This window comes from Limanda limanda, chromosome 13 (genome assembly GCF_963576545.1).
Source record: "Limanda limanda chromosome 13, fLimLim1.1, whole genome shotgun sequence".
In the NCBI taxonomy this organism is placed as follows: Eukaryota; Metazoa; Chordata; class Actinopteri; order Pleuronectiformes; family Pleuronectidae; genus Limanda; species Limanda limanda.
In genome coordinates this window covers 1,453,914-1,467,208 of record NC_083648.1, presented here as the reverse complement: position 1 = coordinate 1,467,208, position 13,295 = coordinate 1,453,914, and the positions used below count along the sequence as shown (strand labels likewise).

The window sequence follows — 13,295 nt, the reverse complement described above, 5'->3', positions numbered from 1 at the left end:
CATCGGAGCTCCTGCTTTTAACAGCTCGTTTACAGACGGATCATGTGACTAAGAAAAGTTAATGAGGTTTGATATTTTACAGTTTCACCATAAACTTTATAATAAATGAAGCATCGCGTTACTTCATGCAGGACACAGAGTCATGTGATCAGCTATCATAAGCTGACAGCTACTGTTCATGGCTGCTCGTCTTCATGTCCCATCATGTCTCGTCATGTCCCATCATGTCTCGTCGTGTCCCACTCTCAGGGCGAGTCACAAGGAAGCAGATTAGACTGTTGTCCCCTGTGTCTCCTTCCTCCGCCCTAACTAACCAACATCGCAGAAGAAGTGTCCTAGTTTCAGTTAACGCCGGGGCTGCTGCTCAAGCTAGCACTAGCACCTCCGCTAAACGAGCTCTAGCCCATCGGTACACAGGATGAAGACCCGGTCCTCCCTCATCCGCCTCCATGTCCTGCAGAACCAAGACAACTCTTCACCAACCTCCGCCTCCAGGGCCGTCGGCTGCTTTTGCCGCCAAAACAGCAGAGTCAGCAATGCCAATCGATATCATGCCACACAAAACTCTGGAAACTATGGCAAGCCAGCAGGGACAAATAGATCCCTCACGTCACGACAAAAACTGCGTAAAAAGCCACATCCCCGGGGAGTTTACTACGAGTCTAATTCTTCCACCTACACTCATGCAACATTAATGAAAAAACATGTCTGAAAGAAAAACATTTATTATGAATATAATAAAGTATTAAAAACACAAATTAGTAATGGTGTACTAACTAAACAAAGATGTGAGTGTGTGTGTGTGTCTGTGTGAGTCAGCGTGCTTCCAAAATTGTGGCTGGCCAAAAAGATAACCCCTATTGGAATGTTGACGACATGTGGCGGGAGTCAGAGCTAATTAGGTGAAGAGACATGTGTGTGTGTGTTTGTGTCAAGTTAGAGAAAGAGTGTAGAATGAAATGCAATGAAAGACTGTGAAGAGCATTACAAACTAACATTACTTTCGAATAACTTAAAACCAAAATATCACAACACATATCAAACTTATAAACATCACATAGAATCAAAAAAACATCATGCTTAGCCTAGTATGATTATTAGGGCTGTCAGTTTAACGCGTTATTAACGGCGTTAACGCAAACCCATTTTAACGCCGTCAATTTTTTTAACTCGAGTTAAAGCAGAGCTGCAGCTGCAGCTTCAGTATCTGTGTTCGCCTCCAGTCTGACCTGCTCTCGCTTTTTGTTTTAATATCTCGCCACCTAACATATATATTTTAAAGCTATTGTAGCGTCCCACAGGACACGGAACTTCTTCGTGGTTTAGTAACTGGTATTTTCCTCTACACGAACATATGCACCTCTCGCTGTTACTCCGTCACTCGCAGACATCAACACTTCACTTCCTCATTGATCCCCGATCCCCCCATCCTATTGGTCCAAACAGTCACATGTCCCACCCAGACCCCTTCAGTGACCCTCAGACATCAGAGCGCTCCTTCAACAGTGTTTTACTGAGCATACGTTGTCGTGGAATTTTACCAATAATCAAGCACAAGTCAGCAAGTGTTCTTCCTGGAGTTTTAATTCTACATCTGCAGATGGGCATCACAGTACAAATCACGGCAAAGATTTCATACAATGAGCAATGACATACAGAAGACACAGCAGTTTTAAACCTTCACAAGCTCCTCCTGTGAGAGGAACACATGTTTATCAATTAACCTCTTTGATCTTTAGAAATAGGTGATCAGTATCCTGTCTTCTCCTCGGTCTCAGGCTCCTTGAGTGAACATCTGTTTACAAGCATCTCTTATCAACATTTTACAACCCCCTCACATCCCCTTTCCTGTGACCTCTTTGTTAGGTGACCCTGTAAGTGAGGAAGTCATATAACATCAGTTACTTTGAGAAACACCCTGATAACTAAGAGAATCCATTTGCTCATATTTCTATACATCAAAGTAGTTCCTTCCATCAATCAATGCCCAAATGTTAAAATTTCCACCACAATCTCCCCCCTTTGAGACCTTAAGGCTCAACATCCTCTATACAATTTTAAATCATCTCATCATCCTGGAAGGGAAGCGTCCAGGATTGATTAGTTTCAGGAAGTTGAACATATTGCCCAATCGTAGACTTAATGAGGGAAGTTACCATAGTCTTAACACAAGGAACAATAAAACATGCAAACAACACTAATACACAAAATGAAATCAGAATAGGCGTCAAAAATTTCAACAATACATTTTTCCAACCCGTTAGAGTAAACCATGATCCCCAATTCCATCCTTCAGGAGTTTGAGAGTCTTTGCTTTTCTCCTCGAACAATAGATCATTCAAATGGGAAACTATATGCGTCATATTATCAGAAATGTCAGGTATGTATGTGCAGCAATCGGTCCCAATTATGTGGCAAACACCCCCTTGACTTGCGAGCATTAAATCCAAAGCCACTCTGTTCTGCAAAGCCACATTCCTGATACCCTGAATACTGGGAGACAGAGATAAGAAACCTTCCCCCACTAGGGCTGTTAGATTCTCCAGTTCCATAGCAATCTCATCTATCTTGTGTGCGTTGTTCACAGTTCCCCACCAAGGTAAGAACCCTCCGAATCCTTTTTCTCCTGGAGACACTCTTACTGTGGAACGCTTATGTCTGGATGGCACATAATAGTGAGGATAATCTGTATGGAAGTGGGTGAGGTTAGGTGACAAGGTAACAAAAGGTACTAGTCTGGCAATATAACAAGTCCCACACCACCCCGGTCGGAGTGACTGGTAAACATATTTCCCACACACCCACACATGTTCCCTCAGAGACCCATACCCATCACTAGAAGGCATACTAACAACCGGGTTGTCATGACCTGGTCTGTTTAAACTGATGGTATTAGTTAAATTTAACTGAGCAACAAATGGCACGTTACCTCTACATGTTTCTGATGGTTCCCGATCCCATCTCAAACCACAAGTAGCTATAACTTTTTGCTTACATGGTGAAGTTCCCAGATAGTGATCCTCAGCCATAAAACATTGTCTAGTAAAACAAACAGTGCCTAACTGTCCGGTGGGGTTTATTGTCATCACAGGTTGGTGAATTTCCTGATCTGCCACCAAAGACATGTCCCAGAATCGAGCTGTGGAACCCCCATAATTAACTACACTGATATTCAGTAGTTTAAGTTTACTATTCATGTCTCGCACAGTCCTGTTCTTTAGTGAAAGCCCCTGAGTGAAAGCTATCAGTACTCCTAATGTCTCTGAGGTGTTTAGTGGGATGGTCTTAAGTGGGAGAGTAGTACCCACACCATGAGGAAGTTGTGCACAGACATAACAGCTCTCATTAGTGATTTTTCTAGCGATTACCTTCATGGTCTCATACCATGCATTATTTTCAGGTTTTATCTGTTCATCATAGGGGTCAAACGAAAGTTCTCTTTTGGTTATTTCTTTTATGCTCGAGTTGTTTTGGCTTGTTTTCCACAGCAGCAGTGGTAGGACGAAGATGACAGTCAGCAAGAACAGGGAGCACTTCCCTTCCTTCCAACTGCGCACCGCCCGCCCCATCAGATGCCACTGTTTGTCCGTCGGCGCCATTGAGTATCAGCAGTGTTCCTCTTGCAACCCTCTTAATCAGTGTGTCACTGAATTTTAGAGACTTGTAACTCTAATGGTTTCCACACCCCTTTCCTTGCGGGCATGAAACAATCGAAGGCTGGAAACACCACCTGCTGACATCAACGCACGTTCTGTCCTGAAGAATCCTCTCCTGGCTCAGGTACCCTCTTGCAATGGCTTGCATGTACCCAGGTTGCCCTCTCTGCGACCTTCACTGCCGTCTGCGTGGTGAGAAGAACTTGATAGGGCCCGTTCCACCGGCGTGCTCTCCAGCTTTTCCTCCTCAGGTCCTTCACCACAATCCAGTCTCCTGGTTTCAAATCATGCAGTTCACCGTCTATGGATTTTGGTAGGGCGTCTTTCACCTGCCTGTGGATATCAAGGAGAACAGAGGAAAGATTTACACAATATCGCAACATTTCATCTTCACATTGACTGGTCTGAGGAAGCTGCCTTTTAACAGGACCAATTCCTGTCTCCATTGGACGTGAAAAGAGAATCTCATAAGGACTCAAACCATTCTTACTTCTCACTCTAGATCTCATGTACATTAAAACAATAGGTAATGCCTTTGTCCATGTCAGCCCTGTTTCCTCACAGCATTTGACCAGTTTGTTTTTCAATGTGCCGTTTTCTCTTTCCACTGCTCCTCCACTAGCAGGATGGTAAGCACAATGTTGTCGCATATCGATACCCAAATACTCACCAACACTCTTTAAAGCTGCGCTTACAAATGGAGTACCATTATCACTGGATATCTTTCTTGGGATTCCCCACCGAGGAATGAATTCCCCCAGAAGTGCCTTTGCCACTGCTGAAGAATCCTGTTTCGATGAGGGAAAAGCCTCTACCCATTTGGAAAACATGTCAACCACAACAAGACAGTACTTCTTTCCCTCGCTTGGTGTTAGTTCAATAAAATCCATCTGTAAATGATCAAATGGTTCGTTTGGTGCTGGATGTGCACTTTGTGCAGTATGGATTCCTCTACCAATATTATTCGTAGCACAAATTACACATTTCTGACAGAATTTTTTTGAGTAGTTTGAAAATCCTTTTGTAAACCAATACTTCTGTATATCTGCTTGCATTCCCCCCTTTGACACATGGTCTTTACCGTGTATCAACTTAGCATAATAAGGAAACAGATATTTAGGTAAACAAGGTTTTCCATCTGGCCCACACCAAATTCCGTCAGTAACAGAACAGCCTGCTTTCTTCCAAACAACCTTCTCCTCTGGTGTTGCCCTCGCTTGCAGCTCCTGTAAATCAGCATTAGGTGTCACGGGCACATCCAAAACAAAAGCATCATTAACTGGCAGGCTACGTTTCGCTGCAGCCTTTGCAGCAATATCTGCTCTTGCATTTCCCCGTGAAACTGAGTCAAGTTCCCTAGTATGCGCTTCACATTTACAGATTGCAATCAGTTTAGGTAGCAACACAGCATCAAGAAGAGCAGCAACCAGGGTATGGTGTGTAATGGGTTTACCTGTAGAGGTTAAAAACTTTCTATTAGCCCAAAGTCTGCCAAAATCATGTGCCACACCCCATGCGTATCTACTATCAGTGAAGATGTTGACACTCTTGTCTCTTGCATATTTGCATGCTTCAGTCAATGCAACTAATTCTGCAGCTTGTGCAGAATACTGTGATGGGAGTGGTTCAGCTATGATTGTATCATACAAAGTTGTTACTGCAAAACCCACTTGGTTTCTACTAGTTGCTGGATCCCTTGATGCTGAGCCGTCCACAAACAGCTCCATGTCTGCATTCACCAGTGGTACATCCTGTAAATCTGGTCTGGGAGAACAAATTTCAGTTATTACTGCAACACAATCATGTGGCTCTCCATCACCTGGTGTAGGGAGGAGAGTAGCGGGGTTAAGAACAGTGCACCTCTTAATAGTGATGTTTGGCATTTCAAGTAACACTGTATTATATCTGAGCCATCTAGCTGTTGAAAGGTGAGAAGTTTTTTGTTCAAGCAAAATCATTGAAACAGCATGTGGCACCAGTAGCGTCAAATCAGCATAACCCACAACATCACGTGATGCAATCACAGCTTTCTCAGCAGCTGCTACAGCCCTAAGACAAGTTGGGAGTCCTGCTGCCACAGAGTCAAGTCGTGAGGAAAAATAAGCTACCGGTCTCAGTCGTCCCCCATGGTCCTGCAGCAGCACAGATGTCATATACCCGCCTCTTTCATCCACAGTCTGTGTAAAGCGCCTGGTACAGTCTGGTAGTCCTAATGTCGGAGGAGATTGCATAGCTAACTTCAAATCAACAAAAGCTTTCTCAGCTTCAGTTGTCCAGGTGACTCTGTTATTTGCAGTGAGGCCTTTTCCATACACAATTGCTGATAGTGGTGCCTCTATTTCAGCATAATGTGGAATCCATTGCCGACAATACGAAGTCATCCCTAAAAAACTCATGACTTGTTTCTTTGTTTCTGGCTTTGGGATAGTTTGAATAGCTTCAATTCGTTTGGATGAGAGGGTTTTACCCTCTGATGTGATTATATGACCCAGAAAGGTAACTTTTTCCGAAACAAATTGCATTTTAGACAAACTAACTTTATGACCATTTGTAGCTAAATGTTTGAGTAACGCCACTGTGTCCTGTACACATGTCTCCTTTGTGGGGGAACAGATCATTAAATCATCCACATACTGCAAAAGGGCACTACCTGCTGGTAGATCCAGTGATTCCAGATTGTCCCTTAATGCTGCATTAAAGATTGTGGGTGACTCACAATACCCCTGACAAAGGCGTGTAAATGTGTACATTTTTCCTTCAAAAGAAAATGCAAACCAGAACTGACTGTCGGGGTGAATGGGAATACTGAAAAATGCGTTTGACAAATCAACCACAGAAAACCATTTACTCTCAGATGGAACCTGTGAAAGAATAGTATGAGGATTCGGAACATTTGGTGCACGAGCCTGTACTGCAGCATTAACTGCTTGCAAGTCCTGCACAAATCTCCATCCTTGTGGTTGTCCAGATTCCTTCATTTTCCTAACAGGAAAAATAGGTGTTCGAACAGGAGATTTTTCACATGGAACTATCACCCCAGCCCTTAAAAGAGATTCAAAGACTGGTTTAATACCTTCCACTGCTTCCTTTTTCAATGGATATTGATTTTGACATGGTCTATATGATGATTTAGGGATTATCACTATTGGGTCTGCTCCTTTGATTAGACCCACATCATATTTGTGCTCAGCCCACACACATGACGGTACCTGATTCAATTCAGGAATGTCACTTATGTTTAACACAAAACTGAATCCTTCATCACTCATATCAAGAGGTTTTCCTATTTGCGGTGTATGTTTAACATTGACAAAATCTATATCAGGAATGAGTTCAACACTCCTGATTGCATTTATCACTGCAGAAAATCTCCTACGATTAACCTTCAAACCTCTGTGTAAATCAATATTAGGATCAGATGTTTTCTCCCATCCAGTAGCTGCATTACACCTTTTGGTCCAAGTTTCCAAGTCCTTCCATTCTTCCTGTCTGGGTTTGATTAGTGGAACATAAGGATCAGAATGTGACACTTCAAGCAAATCTTGTTTAAGTGAGTCAGTTAGAGCTACTGATACAACACAGTGGTTATTGTTCCAGTATAGCCAATTCAGCCTAAGTTTGTCTTCAACCTGGCCTTCTTTAAACCAGTTTTGCTCAAACAAATGATCTGATCCAACGGAGATGTGTGCTGTACAATGTAAGCTTTGTGTTGTCATAACATCTGTTAACACATCTGTACTAAGTGATTTTGCCTGTTGCAGAAGAGTGCTGTTTACAGCAGTGAGATCAGAGTCTGGAATATTCCATTGATACGAATATATTAAATCCTCTTTACCATGTTTCACAAACACTGATGTTTGTGGAACTCTACTTACGACTATACCTTGTGATGTTGAGATTAACATAATGCCCATCAAACACATCAAATCTCTACCCATAAGATTTACTGGACACCGTGGTGACAACAAGAATGAATGTTTAAAGCTCCCTTCAACCTCATCATGACAAGACAATGGTACAGTATATCTCTCTGTCACTGTAGTACCAGTTGCTCCAATCGTTCTGAGATATCTGGCACTCATTTTAGGAGTAATATCAAACTCTCCACATTTAATGACTGATTCTGTGGCCCCTGAATCTACCAAAAATGTGATGTCTTTACCACTCACTACAATCGTGTGTTCCGGCATCTGTTTATATGCATCATGTGAATATTTAGCATAAAGCTCAATGAGCCTCTCTTTATTAATCTCCTGCTTAAACTCACAATGATTAATAGCCTTCGTAATCATCTGCTCTGTGTCCAACATTAATTTACATGGTGTGTGTGTGTCAGTGTTCTTACGATATTGATGTGAGGGTTCAAACTCCCTCTCCGTCTCAACGTATTCACCACCTGGATCCGTATCTGTCCTCAGCTCCCCCGCCAGTCAATCGCACTTTGTGTGCGGGTTATCAGGACAGTCCCTTGCCCAGTGTCCAACTTTGCCACAAATGAAACAAGCGTCAGATCTTCCACGTCCCCGTCCTCTTCCCCTCCATCGACCTCTCCCTCTGCCGCGGCCTTGTGTCTGATACGCCGCCAGCTGAGCCATCTGTAGCTGCTCTGTAAACTCAGACTTCTCTTTCTTTTTCTTACTGTTCAAGAGTTTTTCAGCATGGGTGGCATGTACTTCGACTTTCCCGAGATTTGCAGACTCCCAGGCGATGCAGTTTGTTTTCACCATCTCACTGATCTCCGGTCTGATGCCGTGGATGAAGCGATCCCTCAAGTGAGCTTCCCACGGGGTGATACGATTCTGCCCCCCCATGGCATCCGGCCTCTCGAGGCCACTATTCGTAGTGTGGACCTCCGAGAGCCTGTGGAGATAATCGGTCACAGTCTCATCTTCACCTTGTTTACACATGGAAATTTTACTCATGTCCATTCTTGCGGGAAACTTTTCTGTTATTTCCTCACACAGATTAGTTATGAATTGTCCATATTCATGGTTACTAGCATGGGCCCAGTCTGGATCCACCAATCGCCGCTCCCGTGCGGGGAAAACTCTCGTCACTTTGGAAAAATGAATCCCCATCTGCGTCATCAACAGTCTCTGCAGTTCAGTACTCGTTGGTTTAAACTGTTTGCAAAAAGCCTCCAATTGCACTGCATACTGTGTTCCCCCACTTAGGACTTGTGGGAGGAATGAAACGGTGGATTCTTTCATTTCCGTGAATGTCCATGGTCTATAGATCAGCTGAGTGTTTCCATCTCCTGCGGCCACCTCCACCATCGGTGCTTGCACGGATGTTTTTAAACCGTAATCTTTACCTCTTCGGGTGCGATTCGGAGTGTGAGCTGCTGACCACGGAGTGCTGTAGGCTGGAGGGCTGTCTTGTCCCTCCGCAGCGGGGAGGTCGAGGTCTGGGTAGAGTTGAGAGACGGCTGGAACTGCCGCTTGCGCCGTCTGCAGCGGTGGCGGCTGAGCGCTCGGCTGGTCCAGCACCGCTGCCGGCTGTGGTCTCCCCTTTGGCGGAGCTGAGTCGAGATCAGGATCTAAGTGGAGAAACTGACACTTGGAGACAACATCAGTCCCTGCCTTCTGCTTTCTATCTCTGATATTTGCTTCTGTGACCCAACAGTCATACGCTGCCCAATTTGGTACAAATACTTTTTTATTATTTTTTCTTTTTTGCTTATCATCTTTACTCCGCTCTTCTTTCACAAGTAGTTTAACTTTGAGTTGCTGTAACTGATTCAAACTCAAACTTCCCGTGCTTGGAAAGCCACAATTCTCAACCCATTCGCTGAATTGTTCAGTACAACATTTGCCGTAATTCTTTATCATGTACTGCACATTAGGAGAGGTAGGCTGTGGTGAATTTACAGAATCTTTCCTCTTCCCTTCTTTACTGATGTTTAAACCCATTTTTCTTTGTAGACCAAAAGTTCTACTGGTACGGGAGAAAAAATAAAAATGTTCCTAACTCCTATTTAATTTATTTGATCTATATCTTTTTTATTTATCTGTATTTTTTAAATTTGAGTTTTGATTTGAGATTATTTTCTTTTATATTTAGTTTTAATAAACCCAATTCTATCTAACGTAGTTACTTCTCCTAATAGGAGGTTTTAGAATACCTCTTTTCCCCTTTTTTTTTTTTTATAAATGTTTTTTTTATATTTTGGTTAAAACATTTCTAAATACACTTAGTGCATCCTAATACCTTTAGAGAAATATCATTCAAATCTCTAGACACACACTTCTCTCTAGTTATACCCCTCCAGGTATTAAATACTTGAGAATGCTATTACTTTTTTATGAAAATAGTTATAATTATCATGAAACTCGACGTCAGAGCTCAATCTTAAAGGTGTGTTTAAATTAATAAACACTCCATATATCTTATATATACTTTGTTTATCCCAATTCAACTTCTTTTCTTTTTTTTTTGCAGTGGTTCTAAACCCTGACTTTGTTAAACCCAGTTAACTAAAAAACTGTTAAACCCAGTTAACTTTTTTTTATTGGTTCCAAACCCTGAAGCTTCTCTGAATTCAACACCGGTTTCCAAAACCTTGCTATGCAAGCACGTCTGCTCCTCACTTTTTACAAAATGAGTGAATCCCTTAACCTTAATAAACCCAGTTTATTTTTCGAAATTAGAATTTTACTCACCAGAAAGAAACAGTTTGCTTGTCGTGCTCGGTCCGCATAGATCACTTCAGTGAGAGGGCACCCCTTCTCTTCAGCTTCCAGTCCTCACGTCTCCAAACTGTTTAGGGAGGTTGAGGTAAGAGTCTTCTAGACTCTTTTGTGCACTATTTACCTTCAGCTTTGAGATCCAGAACGTCCTCTCACACAAGTTATCCTGCCTGACAACAGCCAGATTGTCGTGGAATTTTACCAATAATCAAGCACAAGTCAGCAAGTGTTCTTCCTGGAGTTTTAATTCTACATCTGCAGATGGGCATCACAGTACAAATCACGGCAAAGATTTCATACAATGAGCAATGACATACAGAAGACACAGCAGTTTTAAACCTTCACAAGCTCCTCCTGTGAGAGGAACACATGTTTATCAATTAACCTCTTTGATCTTTAGAAATAGGTGATCAGTATCCTGTCTTCTCCTCGGTCTCAGGCTCCTTGAGTGAACATCTGTTTACAAGCATCTCTTATCAACATTTTACAACCCCCTCACATCCCCTTTCCTGTGACCTCTTTGTTAGGTGACCCTGTAAGTGAGGAAGTCATATAACATCAGTTACTTTGAGAAACACCCTGATAACTAAGAGAATCCATTTGCTCATATTTCTATACATCAAAGTAGTTCCTTCCATCAATCAATGCCCAAATGTTAAAATTTCCACCACAACGTCAAAACCAAACATAAACATAAACCCAGTCCGTTACACTATTAGGCTGCAGCTATATGTTTTTATTTATTTAAAAATAGGGTACTTCTTATTTCATACATTTTCCACAAATATGGGGAGGACTCAAATAGCCCTACAAAGTTCTGTGTTTCATTTATTTCAAAGTAGGCCGACACCTGCCTGTGTATTTTGTTTGGTTGTTATTTTGTTGCTTGTCTGTTTGAGTAGCTGGCTGAAAGCAAAGAAGTAGTAGGCTTACCTTTTATTTGTTTCTGAAATAAGAGGCCTGACTGCTATGTTCACAGCAAACTTGAAAAAAATAAAATATTAAGCCATGGTTTAACTGCACTATAGGCTGAGTCCTTGTTTACCTGAAATGTGAACTTTATAATTTTATTTTGTACCGCCCTGTTTGGCAATGTTGTTTTTCAATAATATAAAACATTTGCATAAAGCAAGCCAATCCACTTTTCCATGTTGATAAGAGCATTAAAACGAAAGTAGAATTATGGAAAAATAATAAATGAAGGAACATTCAGAATAGATACAAATTTGCGATTAATTGCGATTAATTGCGAGTTAACTATGACAAAATGCGATTAATCGCGATTAAATATTTTAATCGTTTGACAGCTCTAATAATTATAAAGCCCAGTTGTGTTACCCGTCCGTGGAAAGGGGAGAAATTAGGTTGCTGTGCAGTTCGCAGTTCTGTGAAATCCTCCTGCTGGTTGTGTGGCTCCTGCCTTCGTATTTCTGTTGAGCTGTGCCGCTCAGTTGCTGGTTGAAGTTCTCCTGCAGGACATCGAGTCACTGCTCGGAGTTTGTTAGAGCTTGGGTTGCGAGGAGGTTTCCTTGGTAAGAATAACAATAAGAAGTGAAACTTGTGTCCCTGGGGGGTTTTCACACCTCTGTGTGATGTTGAGACCCCTGATAGATAGTTCGGGAGGCTCTCGTTTTCTCCTGAACAAAGGACATGCGGCTTTAGGATTTTGACTGCACAGGTAGGCCGAACTTTGGTTTCACAAAAACCATGTCCCAACAAGTGTTACAGGAGTGAACAAACAGACACAGATTTAAATCTCTCTTGAACACCAGTGAGTTGAGAGTCTCTGGTTCGGGCAGCAGCAGCTTTACCTTCAACGCCGGTGAGACGAGCTCGTCTGCAGCAGAGCTCCAGCAGCCCGCAGTGTTCATCACAACCAGCAGAGGGCGCCGCTAGCCACAGACAAGCCTCAACAGCCAGTGAGAACAGAGGGGACGGAGAGACGGGCTGCTCTCCTCAGGAGGGACAGGTGGAGACATCAGGGTCGGGTCGGCAGAGCTGCCATCCAGAGCGGCGAGGACGGCGGGGGGGGGGTGTCGTTCGTGTGTAACTGCTGCGGTAAAACTCTGGCCTGCCTGAAGAACCTGAAGACCTACATGAGGGTCCACACCGGCGAGAAGCCTTTTGTCTGCTCGCTGTGCGGCAAGCGCTTCTCCGACTCCAGCAACTTGAAACGCCACCAGAGCGTCCACACGGGAGAGAAGCGCTACGGCTGCGTCCACTGCGGCAAACGCTTCGCTCAGTCGGGCTCGCTGAAGGTTCACATGAGCGTCCACACCGACTGCAAACAGTTCAGGTGCTGGTACTGTGGCAAGACCTTTATATCAGGCAGCCACCTGCGCCGACACGTCACCGTCCATGCCGGAGACAAACGAGGGCCGCCCACATGACAGGGACAATGATGGTGGAGGGGTTAAAGGTCAGGGGTCAGATCCCGGTGGAGCCACAATGGACAAAACAACACAACAGACCTGAACAGCTGCTGAACATCTGTGGAGCTGGGTTTCACATCTGGTGTCAACATGTGGTCACGTGACCCGACCCACCGGACGTGTTCTGCTGGGATCTGATCGCTCTCCGACCCGAACAAACATCGGTGACATAAGAACCACATGTTTGATCCCTTCAGCTAACATGGAGGAGGCTGGGTTAATGACCTGTATTGCTCTCAGCCACTAGGGGCCGATGGACATGTTTTAGCTTCACTTTTGTTCTGGAGGAACTGAAGTACACAGGTCACAGAAATACACTGGTTTCCTTTTAACAAGGTTTTAATACATGATAAACTCTGACTTTAATTAGAACTGTAAATGTTAAATTCTATAACGCAGCGCCATCAACAGGCCAACAGAGGAACTACTGCTGTTTGTTCATTTAGACATTTTACAGATTGAAGCACAGCGATCAACACTGCAGTCGGATTTCATTAGTGAATATTTTGGTCATTTCT

At 43.2% G+C, this 13,295-nt stretch overlaps 1 protein-coding gene across 1 annotated transcript; it reads right to left on the bottom strand.

Annotated features, from left to right (window-relative positions):
- Positions 1 to 1,566: 1,566 nt before the first annotated feature.
- On the bottom strand, positions 1,567 to 7,988 carry LOC133018532 (protein NYNRIN-like). Its single transcript, XM_061084926.1, has one exon. It carries the CDS (start codon positions 7,964 to 7,966, stop codon positions 3,740 to 3,742), a length of 4,227 nt encoding a protein of 1,408 aa, XP_060940909.1. The 5' UTR covers positions 7,967 to 7,988; the 3' UTR covers positions 1,567 to 3,739.
- Positions 7,989 to 13,295: the final 5,307 nt, after the last annotated feature.

Bases quoted from the DNA above. Each gene is read 5' to 3' on its own strand.
- LOC133018532 (XM_061084926.1), bottom strand. From the start codon at position 7,966: ATGTTGGACACAGAGCAGATGATTACGAAGGCTATTAATCATTGTGAG.